At 50.0% G+C, this 19,827-nt stretch overlaps 1 protein-coding gene across 2 annotated transcripts; it reads right to left on the minus strand.

Moving 5' to 3' along the window:
- Positions 1-2,966: 2,966 nt before the first annotated feature.
- LOC311530625 (zinc finger protein 189-like) lies at positions 2,967-14,034 on the minus strand. 2 transcript variants are annotated; one of them, XM_084647452.1, is made up of 4 exons: positions 13,799-14,034; positions 9,549-9,637; positions 7,194-7,320; positions 2,967-4,777 (listed from the first exon to the last, which is right to left on the minus strand). In XM_084647452.1, the coding sequence occupies exons 2-4, from the start codon at positions 9,570-9,572 to the stop codon at positions 4,164-4,166; spliced, it is 765 nt and encodes a 254-aa protein (XP_084503578.1). In that variant the 5' UTR covers positions 9,573-9,637; positions 13,799-14,034; the 3' UTR covers positions 2,967-4,163. The 2 variants fall into 2 exon arrangements, with proteins under 2 accessions (XP_084503578.1, XP_084503577.1); XM_084647451.1 differs by lacking the exon at positions 13,799-14,034 and adding an exon at positions 13,506-13,653.
- Positions 14,035-19,827: the final 5,793 nt, after the last annotated feature.

Consider the following 19,827-nt stretch of genomic DNA (forward strand, 5'->3'; position numbering starts at 1 on the left):
TGCGGGACAGGGGAAGGGAAGAATCATAGAATCATAGAATCTCAGGATTGGAAGGGACCTCAGGAGGTCATCTAGTCCAACCCCCTGCTCAAAGCAGGACCAATCCCCAATTAAATCATCCCAGCCAGGGCTTTGTCAAGCCTGACCTTAAAAACTTCTAAGGAAGGAGATTCTACCACCTCCCTAGGTAACGCATTCAGTGTTTCACCACCCTCCTAGTGAAAAAGTTTTTCCTAATGTCCAACCTAAACCTCCCCCACTGCAACTTGAGACCATTACTCCTTGTTCTGTCCTCTTCTACCACTGAGAATAGTCTAGAACCATCCTCTCTGGAACCACCTCTCAGGTAGTTGAAAGCAGCTATCAAATCCCCCCTCATTCTTCTCTTCTGCAGACTAAACAATCCCAGTTCCCTCAGCCTCTCCTCGTAAGTCATGTGTTCCAGACCCCTAATCATTTTTGTTGCCCTTCGCTGGACTCTCTCCAATTTATCCACATCCTTCTTGTAGTGTGGGGCCCAAAACTGGACACAGTACTCCAGATGAGGCCTCACCAATGTCGAATAGAGGGGGACAATCACGTCCCTTGATCTGCTTGCTATGCCCCTACTTATACATCCCAAAATGCCATTGGCCTTCTTGGCAACAAGGGCACACTGCTGACTCATATCCAGCTTCTCGTCCACTGTCATCCCTAGGTCCTTTTCCGCAGAACTGCTGCCTAGCCATTCGGTCCCTAGTCTGTAGCTGTGCATTGGGTTCTTCCGTCCTAAGTGCAGGACCCTGCACTTATCCTTATTGAACCTCATCAGATTTCTTTTGGCCCAATCCTCCAATTTGTCTAGGTCCCTCTGTATCCTATCCCTGCCCTCCAGCGTATCTACCACTCCTCCCAGTTTAGTATCATCCGCAAATTTGCTGAGAGTGCAATCCACACCATCCTCCAGATCATTTATGAAGATACTGAACAAAACCGGCCCCAGGACCGACCCCTGGGGCACTCCACTTGACACCGGCTGCCAACTAGACATGGAGCCATTGATCACTACCCGTTGAGCCCGACAATCTAGCCAACTTTCTACCCACCTTACAATGCATTCATCCAGCTCATACTTCTTTACCTTGCTGACAAGAATACTGTGGGAGACCGTGTCAAAAGCTTTGCTAAAGTCAAGAAACAATACATCCACTGCTTTCCCTTCATCCACAGAACCAGTAATCTCATCATAGAAGGCGATTAGATTAGTCAGGCATGACCTTCCCTTGGTGAATCCATGCTGACTGTTCCTGATCACTTTCCTCTCATGTAAGTGCTTCAGGATTGATTCTTTGAGGACCGGCTCCATGATTTTTCCGGGGACTGAGGTGAGGCTGACTGGCCTGTAGTTCCCAGGATCCTCCTCCTTCCCTTTTTTAAAGATTGGCACTACATTAGCCTTTTTCCAGTCATTCGGGACTTCCCCCGTTCGCCACGAGTTTTCAAAGATAATGGCCAATGGCTCTGCAATCACAGCTGCCAATTCCTTTAGCACTCTCGGATGCAACTTGTCTGGCCCCATGGACTTGTGCACATCCAGCTTTTCTAAATAGTCCCTAACCACCTCTTTCTCCACAGAGGGCTGGCCATCTATTCCCCAGGTTGTGATGCCCAGCGCAGCAGTCTGGGAGCTGAGCTTGTTTGTGAAGACAGAGGCAAAAAAAGCATTGAGTACATTAGCTTTTTCCACATCCTCTGTCACTAGGTTGCCTCCCTCATTCATTAAGGGGCCCACACTTTCCTTGGCTTTCTCCTTGTTGCCAACATACCTGAAGAAACCCTTCTTGTTACTCTTGACATCTCTCGCTAGCTGCAGCTCCAGGTGCGATTTGGCCCTCCTGATTTCTTTCCTACATGCCCAAGCAATATTTTTATACTCTTCCCTGGTCATATGTCCAACCTTCCACTTCTTGTAAGCTTCTTTTTTATGTTTAAGATCCGCTAGGATTTCACCGTTAAGCCAAGCTGGTCGCCTGCCATATTTACAATTCTTTCGACACATCGGGATGGTTTGTCCCTGTAACCTCAACAGGGATTTCTTGAAACACAGCCAGCTCTCCTGGACTCCTTTCCCCTTCACGTTAGTCCCCCAGGGGATCCTACCCATCCGTTCCCTGAGGGTGTCGAAGTCTGCTTTCCTGAAGTCCAGGGTCCGTATCCTGCTGCTTACCTTTCTTCCCTGTGTCAGGATCCTGAACTCAACCAACTCATGGTCACTGCCAGAGAATGAACCCAGAGACAGAGAATGAACCCAGAGGCACTCAGAGCTGTGAGAGCAAAGACGTGGAGGAACCCAGATCCCCTTTTAAAACCAGATGGACAGAAACATCATCAAATAGGCTGGATATGGGAAATGAGCAATTCCTGCTGAGGGGCAGTGAATAAGGGAGGAGCTGACCTGGTTTGAGGCAGTTTGCCCACCAGCCCTCAAGAACTGAGGAAACTTGTGGGATGCCTAGGGTGATGAGAAAATTCACACAAACATTTTATTATTTATTTGGAAAGCCAGAGACCAAGAGAAGTAAAAATGTCAACAAGAAAAAGACTCCAGAATTTCCAGAAACAAGAGACCCTCTCTCCTCCCTGACCATCGACAATAAGAAATAAAACCCTCCCAGGGCCATTACAGTAGTAACTCAGAGGTGAGAACACCAGAGTTACGAACTGACCGGTCAACCACACACGTAATTTGGAACCAGGAGTATGCAATTAGTCAGCAGCAGAGACCAACCAACCCCCCCCCCAGCAAATACGGTACAGTACTGTGTTAAATGTAAACTATGAAAAAAATAAATGGAAAGATTAAAAAAAAAGATTTGACGTTGTAAGGAAACGGTTTCTGTGCTTATTTCATTTAAATTAAGATGGTTAAAAGCAGCATATTTCTTCTACATAGTGAAGTTTCAAAGCTGTATTAAGTTAATGTTCAGCTGTAAACTTTTGAAAGAACAATCATACCATTTTGTTCAGAGTTACGAACAACCTCCATTCCCGAGGTGTTCATAACTCTGAGGTTCTACTGTATTTCAGGAATAATCCCAATGTGTCACAACATGAGCAGAGCCTCTCCCTGCAAACAGGGACAAAGGAAACCAGATAAACTTTCCCTTTGGCTCACTAAAACAGTTTCCTAGCAGGAAGATCCAGGAGAAGGGCCACTTGTATAAGGTCACAAGTGTAAATATTAGCAGAGCTGGGAATGGAACCCAGGAGTCCTGATTCATAGGTGTCTCTCCTGTTCTAGCTCATTAGACCCTATTCCTCTTCTAGAGTGCAGAAGAGAACCCAAGAGTCCTGATTCCTAATCTCCCTGTTCTCACTATTACACCATACTGCCCACACAGCAACAGTGCAATACTCCAAAGATCCCACCCCACCGATAACACTCCCATGCATTCCCCGACCTGCAGCCCACCTCTCTGTACCCGGAAATATGCAATACACTGTGCACTGCTCTGAAATCCTGACACTTCAGATCAGCAGCTCTCTCTGCTTTATAGCTACAGAGCCACAGGCGCCATCGCTGCTTCCCTGAATAATGCTCTCCTATCCCCACCACGAGGGGTCTGAGGAGCTGCAGAGATGGTCAGACACAAGCCGCGACCGGGTATTTTTACCTCTTCTCTACATTGGAAAGTGTGGGTGGAATCCACAGAAATGTCTCCCAACTAATCCCATTGACTGCTCCCTCCAGTCCCTGAAATGACCCATCTCCCTAATACCCAGCATTTCCTCCTCCCTGGCCCCCGCCAACATCCCCCCACTGAAACCCCAATCATCAGCCACCTCCTGACCCTACCCAGACCCTCTTCAAATGCAGCACATTTACACTCTGCTTCAGGAGGGCACAGACCCATTGACCCACAGGGAGAGCTCCCAACACCTTCTATCTTGTGTGCAGTTTCTGGTGAGATATTAGATCCAACTTTGTCTTGTAGCTTTTCCCACAGACAGAACATCTGTAGGGTGACTCTCCTGTGTGGGTTCTCCAATGTTTAGTGAGGACCGAGTTCCGAGTAAAGCTTTTCCCACACTCAGTGCATTTATAGGGTCTTTCTCCAGTGTGGATTCTCTGATGTCTATAGAGAGCGGAGCTGTGCTTGAAGCTTTTCCCACACTCGGGGCATTTATAGGGTCTCTCTTCCAAATGGACTCTGATGTACAATTAAATGTGAGCCATAAAAGAAGCTTTTCCCACACTCGGAGCATTTATAGGGTCTCTGTCCTGTATGGACTCTCTGATGTGCAGTGAGATTTGAGCTACGACTGAAGCTTTTCCCACACTCAGTGCATTTATAGGGTCTTTCTCCACTGTGCATTCTCTGATGTTTAGTAAGGTCTGATTTCCCCTTGAACATTTTCCCACAGCTGAGACATTTATAGGGTTTCTCTCCCTTGTGGATTCTTTGATGTACAATCAGGTTTGATCTCCAACTGAAGTTTTTCCCGCACTTAGCACATTCATACGGTTTCTCTGTAGTGCAGTTTCGTGGCTGGATCATAGTTTCATTCAGGTTATTCAGATCTCCATCTCGGTGAGTGGATTTACCTGATCTCTCCCCTTGGTGATTTCCCTGCTGCCTCTCTGGTCTGGGCTGACTCTCACAGGCATGTCCCTTGTCTGGACTCTGGGAAACTTCCTCTTCACATCTTCCCTGTAAGGTCCCCTGCAGTTCCACTTGCTCAGGACCTTCCTGCCCAAGGTTCTTCTCCTTGTTCTCACCCACCAACCCATCACCTGCTAAGACAGAAAAAGAATCCAGACATGAGTCCTTCCCTGTGCCAGAGAGAAAGGGAAGCTCAGGAAGGGGAATGGAAAAGGGGTGGAACAAACAGGAAAAACTCTTGCGGAGATGAAAAGGACAGGAGCCATGAGTGTCATCTGTCGTGAGGACACAATACCTGCTGCAGACAATCCTGAACTAGGTGAGGTGAGGAAGAAAGCAGGAAGCTCACGGGCCCTTTGTGGGAATCCCAGCTGTTTATGCCAGTCATGGATGGTTTGTGAATCCATTTAACCAATTCCTCACCGTGCAGGTGTTTTTGAAGAGCTCCCTTTCCACATAGCCCCATAACTCTGTGACCAGTGGCTCTTCTCCTCGTTCCAGCTGTGAGATCACCTCAGGTTTGGGAATGGGAAATGCTGCTCCAGGGAAAGAAAAGAGGTGAAACCAGGTGTGACGCTGTATGAAATATGGGAGACATTTTAAGATACTGTTGATACCAAATTTATAAAATTGTAAGGAATCTGACCAGATATGCCATGTAAAGTGTCTGTGAAAATGTTATAATTCGCCAAGTATAATAATTTTGTTCATATGTTTGTATCACCTTTGAATTATGAGTTATAGATGTGTAGGGTACATCCGTATTTCAAAACTTGTGCTGTGTTTCTGGGTGACACCCCCAGACAGATTGGCGTCAGCACTGCCTAGCCTGTTTGATGGCCCATCAAGGGTCATCAGCTGTACAATGAACCCACTGAAAGAAGCCAGGGACTACACATTATGAGCCAGCAAGACATGTAGGGGCATGCCTATGGTAGAGAATTCTATGGCTTTACATACCATGTGCTGGGCAGCTTGTGTTTGGGACACAGGAAGTACAAGCCACATGGCAAAAAAATATAAAGGGCAGCTGCATCATCTCCATTTTGTCTTCCTTCCTGCTTCTTACCTCTGGAGTAACTTTTCTACAAACTGAAGTTCTGAACAAAGGACTGAATGACCCGTCCAAGCTGTGGATGTGTTCCAGAGGGACTTTCAAGCCAGTAACTCACCAATACTGCTAAGAACCTGATATTTGGACTTTGAAGTCTTATGTGTGTATGTGATTGCTTGACCATTTAACAACTCTCTTCTTGTTCTTTTCTTTTCTAATAAACTTTTAGTTTTAGACACTAAAGGACTGGCTGGCAGCATGGTATTTTGGGTAACATCCAAACTAATACTGATCTGGTAATGTGGCTGGCCCTTTGGGGTCAGAAGAACATTTTGTTTAAATAACTTCTCACTTTACTGGACCTAGATGGTGATTGGGAGCCAGAGAACTGGAATGCAATAAAGGGGGCTGTGTGATTTCATTTTTTCAGCTTCTTGACAATCCGTGTGGGGGATCAGAAGCACAGTTCGTGACTGGTTGGGGAGTCTAACTTCAGTGTTAACCACCAGTTTTGGGAGTAAGCGCTCTCCTTTTTTCAGCCTGCCCTGCCCTTGGCATTTTCAGTGAGGGCTTCCCTAGACACCCTGGGTCACACCAGGGTCTTACAGTTACTCAAGACAAAGATGTTTCCAGATGTCCTGGGTGGGAGGGTGCCCTTGTATAAAGCCAACAAATGGGGAAATGTTCCTGGATATCCTTTGGACAGAATGAATGGTCCCTAGGAGATGTGTACATTCAGGGATCTCCACTCTGAGGGATTTTAAGAATCTGGCATAGAATATAGAATATCATAGAATATCAGGGTTGGAAGGGACCTCAGGAGGTCATCTAGTCCAACCCCCTGCTCAAAGCAGGACCAATCCCCAACTAAATCATCCCAACCAGGGCTTTGTCAATCCTCACCTTAAAAACCTCGAAGGAAGGAGATTCCACCACCTCCCTAGGTAACCCATTTCAGTGCTTCACCATCCTCCTAGTGAAAAAGTTTTTCCTAATATCCAACCTAAACCTCCCCCACTGCAACTTGAGAACTCCTTGTTCTGTCATCTGGTACTACTGAGAACAGTCCAGCTCCATCCTCTTTGGAACCCTCCTTCAGGTAGTTGAAAGCAGCTGTCAAACAAGACATTCAACCTCTTACCCCTTTATAACGCTGCTAAGACCAGAACCCTTTCCAGGCACAAAGCCAGTCCTGGGAAGAGCAGGACACACAAAATCTCCAAATGTGAGAATGAGCCCATGTTTAAAAAGACAAGAGGAACATACCACCCATCTTCTCTCTTGGATTGGGTGGTTTAACATCTCCACCCTGTCTCCGAATTGCCTCTTCCCTGGAAGGGGTATGGTGGTGACAGGCTGTCTCTCAAGAGTTCAAGGGATTACTGGGCTGATCCCCCTGAAATCTAGGGGACCAGGAAAGAACCCTGAGTAGAAACTGATTTTGGTTCATCAGAGATCCCCCTGCTTCTAATGCCCAAGGGGACAGGAAACCTTACCCAGTGAGGTCACGTTCTCATAATTCTCCTGCATCACATCCATGTAGAGGGTTCTCTGACATGGGTCCAGCAGAGCCCACTCCTCCTCTGTGAAGTACACAGCCACCTCCTCGAAAGTCACCAGCCCCTGAAACAGCCAGAGTCCCCCACTCAGGACCTGTTCCCCCAGCCACAATGCCCCCAGCTCAGTCTCAGGCAGCGTGATAGGGGTAGGGTTGCCAACAGTCTAATCACAGAAACCCAAACACCCTTGCCGCGCCCGTGCCCCTTCCCCGAGGCCCTGCCCCGTTTACTCCATCCCCACTCCCTCCGATACACACTGTCCTCCAGCCTCGCTCACTTTCATTGGGATGGGGCAATGAGTCGGGGTGCAGGAGGGGATGCGAGCTCTGGGCTGCGGCCAAGGGGTTCGAAGTGTGGGAGGGGGCTCCAGGCTGAGCCTGTGGTAGGGGTTTGGTGTGTGGGGGGGTGCAGGGTGCAAGCTCTAGGGGGGAGTTTGGGTGCTGGAGGGGGCTCAGGGCTGGGGGAGGGGGTGTGGGGTGCGGGAGGGGGTGAGGGGTGTGGGCTCCAGCCGGGAGGCGCTTATCTTAGGCGTCTCCCAGGCGACGGCGCAGCAGCCTGGCCCTGTGCAGGGGCAGGCTCTGTGATCTGCCCCTGCCTGCAGGCACTGTCCCTGCAGCTCCCATTGGCCGCAGTCCCCAGGCAATGGGAGCTGCGGAGTCGGCACTCGGGGTGCAGGCAACACACAGAGACCCCCGCCCCCAGGGGCTGCAGGGACGTGCTGGCCACTTCCGGGAGCAGTGCAGGGCCAGGGCAGGCAGGGAGCCTGCCTTAGCCCCGCTGTGCCACCAGACTTTTAGCAGCCTAAAATTTCTCGGTTGGATTCAGTAGCCTTTGGGAGATCAAGCCCGATTCCGAGAGACTCCTGGTGAAACCAGGAGGTTTCACAACCCTACGTTGTGGGTGCTCCCCGCACAGGCCCTGCAAGAGCTGAATTGGGTGAGTTGGGCCCAGTCAGCTAATTAGGCTGCCAACAGGGGAGCTTTAGGTTAGAGACAGCTAATTAGAGAGAGGCTCACTATGCAGGGACAGGCAGGGCCTATATAAACCAGGAAGTTGGCTACAGACAGGAGTGGCGGGAATGCAGGCTGCAGTCACTCCCTGGGAGGAGGGAGCTTGGCTTGGCAAACCTAGCGAAAGGGGAGAACCAGAGAGGGTGGCAAGGCTCAGGGGAAAAGCAGCGAGGTACAGGGTAGGCCAGACCTGGGCTGTTGATGAGAGAACCCCTGAGCTGGGACCCAGAGTAGAGGGCGGGCCCGAGCCCCCCTGCCAGCCACTGATGAAGTGGCACTGGTGGGGCAGTGAGCAGGGAGACTGCCTGAGCCCCGGATTGTCAAGAGGGACTTTGATACCTTGGAACACATATGGTGACCCGGTCTGAGTCATGAAGCGGAGACTGCGGTTCCAGCAGTGAGTGGGGCCCGCAGGATGTTGGGAGAGACACTGACAGAGGAGGAGCTAATCCCCCGAGCTGCCAGGAGGAGGTGCTGCATGCCATGGGTCAACCCCATTACAGGGAGGGCTAGAAAATCTCCCTACTTTCTGTGGGGAAGAAGGGTAAAGAACCAGTGGGGGGGGGGGAGGAGTAACCCGAGGAGGGGAAATGGGGATGTGATGGGGACAGTGGGGATGGGGAGTGTTGTGGGGGGGGGGGGAGATGGGAGGGAGTAGAACAGGGACTGTTTCTAATGCGTCCCAGATTTCATCAGCTCAACCTCTGCAAATATGGACTGGGGGTTGTGAATTTCTGGAGTCAGATGGGAAGGGGAGGGGGCAGAGTAATGAATAAATGGAGGGCAAAGGGTAAAGCAACCCTGCGTGCAGGGCTGGGGTCGTCTGCAACTCCCATGACCCCATCTCTGTCTCTGCATCCCTCTTACCCTTCCTACACATCCCCACCCCACACGCCACATTGCAGCCTACAAAGGAATTTCCCTGCCATCCCCAGCTGCTGCCTATACAGACCACAGCCCATGGGCAGCAACTTCCCATGTTGCTTCCTCCTTGAGAGAGACAGTCTGAGATTCAAATCCATCCCCTGACTTTCCAGAGAGCTCATGGCTGCTGTGCAAGGGCGATGGGCCTTCAATATTGGCACATCCAGGGTTTTGTGACCTCACATGGGGGAATGTCCCCCCCACCCTCTGCTGGAAATGTCATTGGATTTCAGGCCCCACATTCACAGAGCCCAGCAGAGAGATTTCATTTCCTCTTCTCCTCCCCTTCTGCTTTCCCTGTCCCCCCACGAATTCACTCCAGACCAAACCCACCAGCAGCTACCGGACCATCTCCTACCTGAGCTTGTTCCACTTCAGCCATTTCCTTGCCCCGTCCCCTGGGAGGATGGGACGATCTGGATCAAAACATGGACGTTATTCTGCAGCCTGTCAGGGCGAGAAGGGCAATTGGGAGGTCTCAGAAGGGGTTTTAGTTCATTTCACACCCCGATACCCACCCACCCCCAGGCTCCCTCCCTGCAGACAGAGGATTTAGACTCTGCCAGGCTGGGAAAACACTTGGTCACTTTATTACTCGCGTTAGCCAGCATTAGCCTTTGAATTTACACCCACAGTTCCACACCTACTGTTATTTTCCACCCATTCCTCTCCCCCTCTGAGTGTGCAAAGGGCCTCCATGTGCACAGCTGCAGCTCTGTACCCATGACACTGCCCTGGCTGAGGGCACATTTGAGGGCTAATTCACAGGTATATGTCACTGTTCGCTGGGTTTGGGGCAGTGCCCCTTTTCTGTGGGAAACCAACTAACTCATCACCCCGCCACAGCTCTGCCCTTCCCTAGGGCTTTCCCTGGGGGGCTCTCAAAGTTCTTCACCCTACAGCGTCCCAGCCCCTGGGCAGTGGGTCCAGCTCAGGCCCAGCCCAGGGACAGACCCACAGACCTGCCCGAGGGGGACAGACAGTGGGGACCCAGCTCCCTGTTCCCCTGGCTGGAGCTTTTCCCCAGAGATCTCCCAGTGCTATGCACAGCGGCGTGGCCCAGCCTACCCTCCCAGCACCAGCGCGGTCCCCCAGGTCTCTGCATCCCCTGTAGGCTCCGGCTCAGGCGCCTGGGCGTACAGAGCCCAGGGCTGCCACAGGGGCTGGGCACAGAGTGGGATTAATGCAGGTCTCTCCCCGGCACAGCCCTGCTCGGTCCCGCTCCCAGCTCCCAGACAATGGAGGCGGCAGCGGCAGCGTCTGACCCGGGAAGCTCCGACCCCCGAGCAGAGCGAGAGGCAGTGAGTGCAGCCTCCGTACCCGAGCAGCCCCCAGAGCACAGTTGTGTTGGGGACACTGGGGCATGGCCACTAGGTAACTCGAGGGGATGGAAGACCACGAGTGTCGATGAAGCCCCCTCGCACTAGGCCCAGGTGTCCTTGGCCCCCCCCTCCTGCCTGGAGGCACTCGCAGCAGCTCTGCGTACTAGGCCCAAGTGTCCTTGCCCCCCCCCCCCCCTCCGCCTGGAGGCACACACAGCAGTTATGCTGAGAATCTGCAACAGTATGTTGCAGAGTCAGACTGCCTGAAACTAAGCAAGGCCAAACAGGGGAGATATGGAAGAACAATGCTGAATAAAGCAGCTTTATGTATAGTTTAACAAATGATACAGAGAATCAGGGAACTAGCTGGGAACTGGATTGGCTGGCTATATGGATACTTGGGGCAGCTTGCTATTGGATAAGTATGCTGGGAAAAAGGATGTATAAAAGCCTGTGTAACTTCCTGCTCTGTTGTGCAGGATTTGAGATTTTATTCTCCCTGTACCTTTTTGCAGCTGCAAATAAACTTTTCTGCTGCTCCACCCCGTTGTGATTATTGGGTGCAGCACACCGGGTAACGAACCAACTCAAGCTATTGTTCAGCCTCTCGGCACTGGGTGCCAGCAACAGTTGCCAACTTTCACATGGTAAATAAGCACCCCGACTTGTTTGAGCATTGGCCTGCTAAACCCAGGGTTGTAAATTCAATCCTTGAGGGGGCCATTTAGGGATCTGGGCAAAAATTGGGGATTGGTCCTGCTCTGAGCAGGGGGTTGGACTAGATGATCTCCTGAGGTCTCTTCCAACCCTGATATTCTATGACTTTCACAATAAACCAAAAATCAAGCTAATCCCATTTCAAAACAAGGCCAAAACAAGCCAATCCCTAAGAACCCCAACACTCTATGTGACTAGATCCCCCCAGCGTGCAGTCTGGGACTGTGGTGGGCCCACTGTGCACCCCTGACTCTCTCTCACCCCCCCTTGCCCTTTCTTGCCGGGAGCCAATCAAAAAAAAGAAGCACCAAGCACAACAAGCTAGAAGGCAAAAACTAGCCAACAAGCAACTCGCAAGCCAATTAAGCCAAAAACAAGCCCATTTTCTGTGTTTTTTTCATGGGTTTGGCATGTCCATGCCCAGAGCCCCCTGGTGGCACCAGCTAATAAAATCAGCGGGCTGGAAACGTGGCATGTGTCTGGATCCGTGGTGTCCTGTCAAACCTTGCTACCAGACACAATGTGCTGCATGGCTTGTATGTTTGAGTCACTAAAAACATTGTCCAGGGATTCATTTGCATTCTATTGATATGATTAAACATGTATTCAGGCAGTACCTTCTCCAAGGATTACTGGGTCATGTGGGGGGCCAGATTTATAGACAGAGAGAGATATTACTAACACCAAACATTTGATCTATAATTTTGAGGAAAAGATGAAAAAAATGAGTGTGCAGTTGGTAAAGCAGTTTCTTAAAGAGATGGTTTATGAACGCATATGTGTACTGCGCACAGGGACTGAGCATCTGCTGAAGCCGCTGGCCTCACTCTGGCCTCACTTGGGATTAAAATCTGCTGCCTGCTGTTCACAGAGGGGCAAAGAGAGCACATGGGGGGTGGAAACTGACTGTGCAGGGGTGGGGGGTCAAACAGCAGGAGGCAGGGGCAGGGAGAGAGGCCCATGGGCAAAACCAGGCCATTTCAGATTTGGGGGGGTGGGGGGGGTGAGACTTTAACCATTCTTCCATTCTAGGGGCTACATTATTCCATTCCAGGCACCTGAAAATGCTAGGGGTTTTTTTGCAGGTAATAATTTAGAAATTAGCTGACAGGAACACTGTTCCTAATTCCTATTTGGTAGAAGCCAGGCATTTACAAAGGAATCGGTGTTTCTATGTCACAGCTGATGGACCTGACCCAAAGCCCATTGTTGGCAAGGGAAGGACTCCCACAGACAAGTGGGACCAAATGGCAGAATCAATTACCACACTGGGGTACTGACAGTCACTGCAAAATTAGAAAGTTGGAAAAAATTGGGAAGTTTTAAGTGTAATTTAAACAATATTTGTGGTGGTGGCAGCTCAGGATTGTTTCTTCACAGCAGGGAAAGATTGCAAGTTCTCTGTTCTGCTCTTGCAGCCTGGCTGTGCTTTACTTTCTGCATTTATCTAAGTGTAGACACTGGAAAAAAATCAGTTCTACAACTTTTAATTCATTTCACTTGTAATGTCCTAGTGCGCCAGTGTTTAGGTTTCAAACACTGCACAGGAATCTTGGTCTAAGAACTATTTTCAGTCAGATACAGAGCCTTTTTTAAAAGGTTTTGGAACCTTTTGTAGTCTATGGTTTTATAACTTAGGTTGTTTTATTTTTAAATAAGTTATAGGTGCTAGAACTAGGGGTACTGGGGGTGCAGCACCCCCTGGCTTGAAGTGGTTTCCATCACATACAGGGCCAGCACAGTAGCTGCATGATCTCTAGATTATTCTTGGGCATGACATTTTTGGAGATCTTTCTAATTCATCATGAAAGAAATTTTCAGATTGTGTTGTAACTTGGTCTTTCACCACTAACATAAATGAGCTGATGCTAATGTAAGCGGGGGAATGGTCCCACTATTGTGGGGAACTTTCCTGGCTTCTGCACTACCCCGGTGAAGTGGGCTAGCAAAAGGATCTGAGTCCTCACTCCCACTTCCTTAACCCAGAGGCCTCCCTGCCCTTGAGGACTCCCCTCCCACTCTCCTGTCTGGCAGAGTCCTCGTAACCCCAACAAGTCTGGGCCCAGGATTTCTGGGGGGCTCAACCCCCATCCCTGCTGTGGTCACCTAGGACAGGGGCTAGGGTGTCCCCACTCGAGGGTACTCTCTCTGCACTGGGCACTTCCCTGACCCACTGATCATTACATACAATTTAAAGCAAATACAAGTTATTTAATCAACAATTAATTTAAAAAAGAATAAGGAAAAATGGAAAAGATTAGAGGAAAACACATCACCCCGCTCTGTGGCAGGGAACGTCACAAACAGCGTCTCTGGAACGTCCGGGCCGTTCACAGTCTGTTCCCTGTAGGTCCCAGGCCTCCTCCTCCTCAGGCCCTGGCTGTGCTGCAGGGATGCTGTGGCTTGGACACTTGCTCTGGTGGTGGCCACGCACCTCCGGGCTTTGGGCGGTGGGACCCTTCTTCCCAGCGTCAGCCCCCTGTCCGGTTAAGGTCCCCCTCCCAGTCTGGCCTGCAAGGACCCTTGGCTGGGGGCGTCTTCCTGCGCTCGGCTGGCCCCAGCTGCTCACCGCACCCGGCTCCAGACTGCTCCTGCTCCAGCCGCAGCTCCACTCTGCCTCAGCACGGCGGCTGCTGCTGCCGCTCTGCCTCCAGACCCCTGAACTGCTTCTCTGGCCCCCCTGGCTCTGGGGCTGCAGCTCTGCTCCCAGCACAGGGTCTGCTCTCTCTGGGCTGCTTTTCTGGCCCCACTGGCTGGCACAGCTCTGCTCCCCAGCTCAGCTTGGGCCCCTGCTCTCTCCTTAGCTCGGCCCCACTCTGTCTGGCCCAGGCAATTCCAGCTCACACAGAGGACAGGACTCCCCTCGCCTCCTGACTCCCTCATTAGCCTGCCAATCAGGCTGAGCTGGAGCACTGGCCTCTCCCCATTGCCCCTGGGGACTGTCAGTCTCAGGCTCCTGATTTCTCACTGACCCTTCCCCTTTTGGTACAGGGAGCTAGTCAACCAAAACACCCCCACTGAATGTGAGTAAGGGGACAACAATCCCTTTACACGAAACTACAGGGGTTAAGATGAACATTTAAAAGTTTGTCAGGGGGAAAGTAGCATTAGAGAGAAAGTATGTGCATTAATTAACAAATGATGGGGGAGGGTGAAATTAATGATGGCTCAAAAGTAGCTGAGGTACCAAACTTTAAAAAAAAAACCTCTTAAAAAGTCACTATATAATTAAATGATGGATGTTAGCAGCATAGATCTATAAATTTTGGCAGCCAAATCTTACAAATTGTTCAGATTGGCTTGGGTTTATGTGCCCTGAAGAGTTTATACAAATAGTTATGATAAACACAAAGGATTAAGTTGGAAGGATTTGAGAGAGTAAACATCATATCAATGAAATTCACGGATGGTACTCAAGTTTGTGAGACTCTGCCACCCGCAGAAATATTGAAGAGTAAGTAAACAGGAGCTAAGATTACTTACCAGTTGGAAGGGAAGGACACACAGCACAGCAGACACACACCTATAAAATGGCTGCTTAAGGGCAGCAGTTGCTTGTATCTGCACAAAAGGACCAGTAGCTCCACAAATTGTGTTCGGGGGGAAAAGATCCTAGAAAAGTGCAACCCTGAGGAGATTTGGTAGGATCAAGGCATTCACAGGGGAATCAGAATTTGTGTGTAACAACCTATATGGCCCTACCTAGTAACCTGACCCAAAGCCCAGTATAGGCAAAGGAAAAACTCTCACAGACAAGTGGGACTAACTGGCAGAATAAATGGCCACACTGGGATACTGCCATTCCCCAAAATGGAGAATTGGAAAAAATGGGAAAGTTTTAAGTGTGTAAGCAGAGTCAGGATGAGCTCCACACAAGGAGTTCGTGGGGCAGCTGGCGGAGCGGAGCGCAGCTGAGCGAAGGAGTTCGTGGGGCGGCTGGCGGAGCGGAGCGCAGTTGAGCGAAGGAGTTTGTGGGGCGGCTGGCGGAGTGGAGCGCCACTATGGAGCTATGGGGCGGTCAGCTTCAGATCACGTAAGGTGCCTCTTACCCCTGTCCCATTTCCACCCAGGTTGGGAGGTAAAGCTCCGCAGATAAACTTTCGAACTCTGGGGCTGCCCTGACCAGGGACAGAGACTTTTGGGGCATTGGACTTTTGGGACTTTGGGTGATTTGGGGTTGCTGGACTCAAGAACCAAAGGGAAAAGGGCATGCCCCAATTTGCCTGGGGTGGGTTTTTTTTGCTCATGGGTTGTGTTATGAATCCTGTTGGTGGTGTTTCCCCAACATAATGCCACATTGTTTCTCTCTGTTATTAAAAGACTTTTGCTACACTCAGACTATGTGCTTGCGAGAGGGGAAGTATTGCCTCTTGGAGGCGCCCAGCGGGGGTGGTATATATTTGTCCCAGGTCACTGGGTGGGGGCTCGAGCCGGTTTGCATTGTGTTATTGGAATGGAACCCCTAGATATTGAACCCGGCCCTTGTTGCTGCCAACTCTGACGGGCAGAAGGGTTACAAGTGTAATGTAAGTAACATTTGTGGCGTGACACCTCATATTTGTTTCTTGACGGTAGGGAAAGATCCCAGGTGGTCATTCTCTACTGCTGCTGTTACAGCCTGAAACTTGGGCTAGCTGTGCGGATAATTATCCCCTGAATGTGTGCGGGGCAGCAGCCCCCTCCTCCCTTGCCGGAGCAGCCCTGTGTCTACTGGTGCCACAAGGGGCTTGCTCTTGCCTTTGTAACGTGTGAGGGTCAGTCTAGGTAGATCATGATGAAATTTGCAGCAGGCATCTTCTGACCGAAGCAGGGAGCTTCCTTCCCCCAACCACCCCCAGGGAGCCTGTTTGTTTCAATGAGCAGAATGGCTTCAGAGTAACAGCCCTGTTAGTCTGTATTCACAAAAAGAAAAGGAGGACTTGTGGCACCTGAGAGACTAACCAGTTTATTTGAGCATGAGCTTTCGCTTATGCTTCATCCGATGAAGTGAGCTGTAGCTCACGAAAGCTCATGCTCAAATAAATTGGTTAGTCTCTCAGGTGCCACAAGTCCTCCTGTTCTTTTTAATGAAAAGAATGGATTTGAAAAAAGTGCAGCAGAAGCCCCCACCCTGCTATTGGCTCTGCCAGATACACCTCTGCATTCCTATTGGCTGAGCAAAGACTAGCCAGGCCAGGGAGGGGTGGGGGGAGAAGAGCAAGCAGCCTGGCTCCGGTTCCTGGCTGCGGGGGAGGAGGAACAAGCAGCGGAGCTTTCACCGGGGTGGGGAGGGGGAAGAGGCGAAGCCAGGCAAGCAAAGTGACCGCTGCTGTCTCCTTTGTGTTTTGCATTTGCTGCTGCCGTTCTTGCCAATCAGGAGGCGGAACCGGTATCTCAGGAGCTCTGATTCCAACCCAGCTGCTCCTGATTTCCTGACAGCCAGGAGCCAAGCAGGAGTTTGCATTGGCTGGGCCTTTTGTTCTGCTTGAGGAGCCTGCAGTTGCTGCTCTCACTCCGGGGAGGGGAGCGAAGATGGGGGTGGGTAGGAGGGAGCCAGGATTAAGCCCGGGGGCGAGGTGCTGCCAGATGGTGGCTGAGGGCAAAGCTCTGGGGCACAGGGAGGGGCAGAGGGGGTAACAGCAGGGGAGCTGGAACAATTTGTACAGTGGGGGTGCTGAGAGCCATTGAACCAAACTGTAAACCCTGGGTATCATGGAAGCCACTTCAAGCCAGGGGGTAGAGCAGCACCTCTACTTCCAGCACCTATGGGTAACAGTTACCCCAATGGGATGAGCCACCTGCCGCGTTTGCAAAAATAGGGTGAGGGCAAAGGGACTTTTTTATTCCCCCTTGCACAGGCCAGTAGGTCTCAGCCCAGGCTTCCCAGGGCTGGGTTCTTAAAGGCATGGGTATCCCCATGCCGAGACACAGCCACTCCTCCAGCTGATACAACCTGCTGAGATGCTGCAGGAGACTTGCTTCAGTGAAATATTTTACATACACCCCCCAAAAACTATGTGTCACACATCCTGAGTAGTTAAAAGAATCCCTTATCACTTTATATGTCTGCGTAGAGCCTCCTGGCTGCTGACAAATGTGTCTGATCTGCTGCTGGGGTTCCCTGAATTGCGCTCCCTTTCTTGTAATCTATTTTAAATACAGTTTTGCTCCTTCTAATTGTTTACCTTTTACAATGTCATTACTCTTAGCACTTCATCGTTTACCTCTGTCAACGCTGTGCAGATGGGATTTCATTGTGCTATTTAATTTATATTTTAACAGCAAGGCATTGAAAATATTCAGAAGTAAATAGGGCCAAGTAGTTTTAGCCATGACATCTGTGTTTCTGGTATAGCACTTCCTCAGCTTTTACTGTGATTTTTAATTTTAATTTTAATTTTTAATAAAAAAATTTTTTTATTTTTATAGCACAAGTGTATTCTGTTGGATCCTGTGACTTCCAGTCTGACTGATCTCCTGGCCTGGTGTCAAAACATCTTCATTTGCTCCACCAGTAGGGATTGCCTTTCACAACTGTTGTTTTGCCCTCAATCCAGCCCTTACTGCTTCTTTGCATCTCTCTGCTTGCGTGTAGAACTTGGTTCCTAAATATTCACTAAGGGCAGTTATACAATTTGCTATTAAATCCTCATCAAAGGCAAAAATCTACTATAATGTTTACTGAACATAAAAACAGCCACACTGGGTCAGACCAAAGGTCCATCTAGCACAGTATCCTGTCTTCTGACAGTGGCCAATGCCAGGGGTGCTTCAGAGGGAATAAACAGAACAGGCGATCATCCAGTGATCCATCCCCTGTCGTCCACTCCCAGCTTCTGGCAAACAGAGACTAGAGACATCCAGAGCATGGGGTTGCATCCCTGATCACCTTCGCTAGTAGCCATTGATGGCCCTATCCTCCAGGAACTTATCCAATTCTTTTTTGAACCCAGTTATAGTTTTGGCGTTCACAACATAATGAACACGCGTCTATAACCCAAAGACTGCTTGACAACCACAAGAATTCAAAAATCATGAGTTATACACCCTCAAGTCATGGAATTTTAAAAAGAAATAAATATTGGGTTCTTTTTTATGTGCCTTTTTGTTTCTGGGCCTTTCGGGTACAGGAGGCCCAGATCCACCTAATCCCCTGAGTGAATCTTGGCCTAGCCTCATAGTTTTGCTGTTACCTCTCCCAAATGATTCATATACCTAAAGCCGTATCTACACTACAAACTCACGGTAACACAAGTTACACCAGACTATAGTTGCCACAGTTAACATGTCACTTGTGTGCGTGCCTACGTGGCTCCTTGTGTTGGTGGTGAGCGCACTCACCAGGAGCGCTTCATTCAGAGTGCAGTGCACCATGGATAGGTAATCCCACTGTGCAACTCGCCACCGCCCACCGCACTGTATTTTGGAAAATTTTGGCAACGCACGATGGAGCCCAAATGGGTCGCACGGGGGTGACTGGGAGCATGGGATCAACTGTCCATAATGCAATGTTCACCATCCCATAATTTTATCTATATCCCATAATTTTTGCACCTTTTTTCCTATATCCCACAAACCCGCGTGGCCCTCCTCACTGTCTGCCATCTCTGATGGAAGCATGGAGCATGCGCAGCTCTGCACTAGTGTTATGAGCACTGCGTGCCCGGGGTGCATGATCCTGCAGTATTTGCAGAGCCACAAGAATAGACGTGGGGGAGACGAGGAGTCCATGCAGAACAGATGGCTGTGGGACAGAGCGACAACCAATTCAAGCTTGTTGGTGGCATTCACAGATCAGTCACAGGTGGTTCTGGGCCCGAGAAACAAGCACCAATTGGGGAGATTGCATCTTAATGTGTGGGATGACAAGCAGTGGCTGCAGAACTTCTGGATGTGCAAAGCCACATTCCTGGATTTGTGTGCAAAACTCGCCCCAGCCCCGTAGGGACACCAAAATGAGAGCTGCACTGACAGTGGAGAAGCAAGTGTCAATTGCACTGTGGAAACTTTGCCGGATTGCAACTGGTCAGTCAGAGTCTCTCAACTAAATACAGGGTGGAACAGATTTATGGGAAGTAGTTAACACATATTAGACGAGACCATTCCATGTCAAGTGGCCTGTTAACACCTCCAGTCAAAGGGGCATTAGTGGGTTACACACTGTTGTCTCTTACAATGCTGGGAAAAGGGAGTTGGAGCGAGGACTCAGATCCTTTCGCTGTCCGATTCCACCGGGGTAGTGCGGAAGCCAGGAAAGTTCTGCACAATAGTGGAACCATCCCCCCACTTACACAACTGGTGTCATGAACCTATCTGTAGGATCTGCCCCATTGGTTTACTTTTTGAGTTCTGGTAGCACTGTCCAGGTCTGGTCGAGAACCCTACACTGGCTGGAATTGAAGCACTATGACCCAGTTTGCAATGGAGCTGGGCTCTAGCACAGAGAACAGGACAGCAGAGTATCGAGGAAAGGGGGTTTGTCCCTTAGAGTCTTACTTACAGTGATGCAGTTACCACAGCAAGGAGGCAGAGCATCAGCGAAACCTCCAGGAAACTGGGAGTAGGATCTAGCCATCTGATGGGAAGTGAAGGCATACGATGGAATCCAGCCAGGACATC

This window comes from Lepidochelys olivacea (genome assembly GCF_965140295.1).
Source record: "Lepidochelys olivacea isolate rLepOli2 genome assembly, chromosome: 14".
Taxonomy (NCBI): Eukaryota; Metazoa; Chordata; order Testudines; family Cheloniidae; genus Lepidochelys; species Lepidochelys olivacea.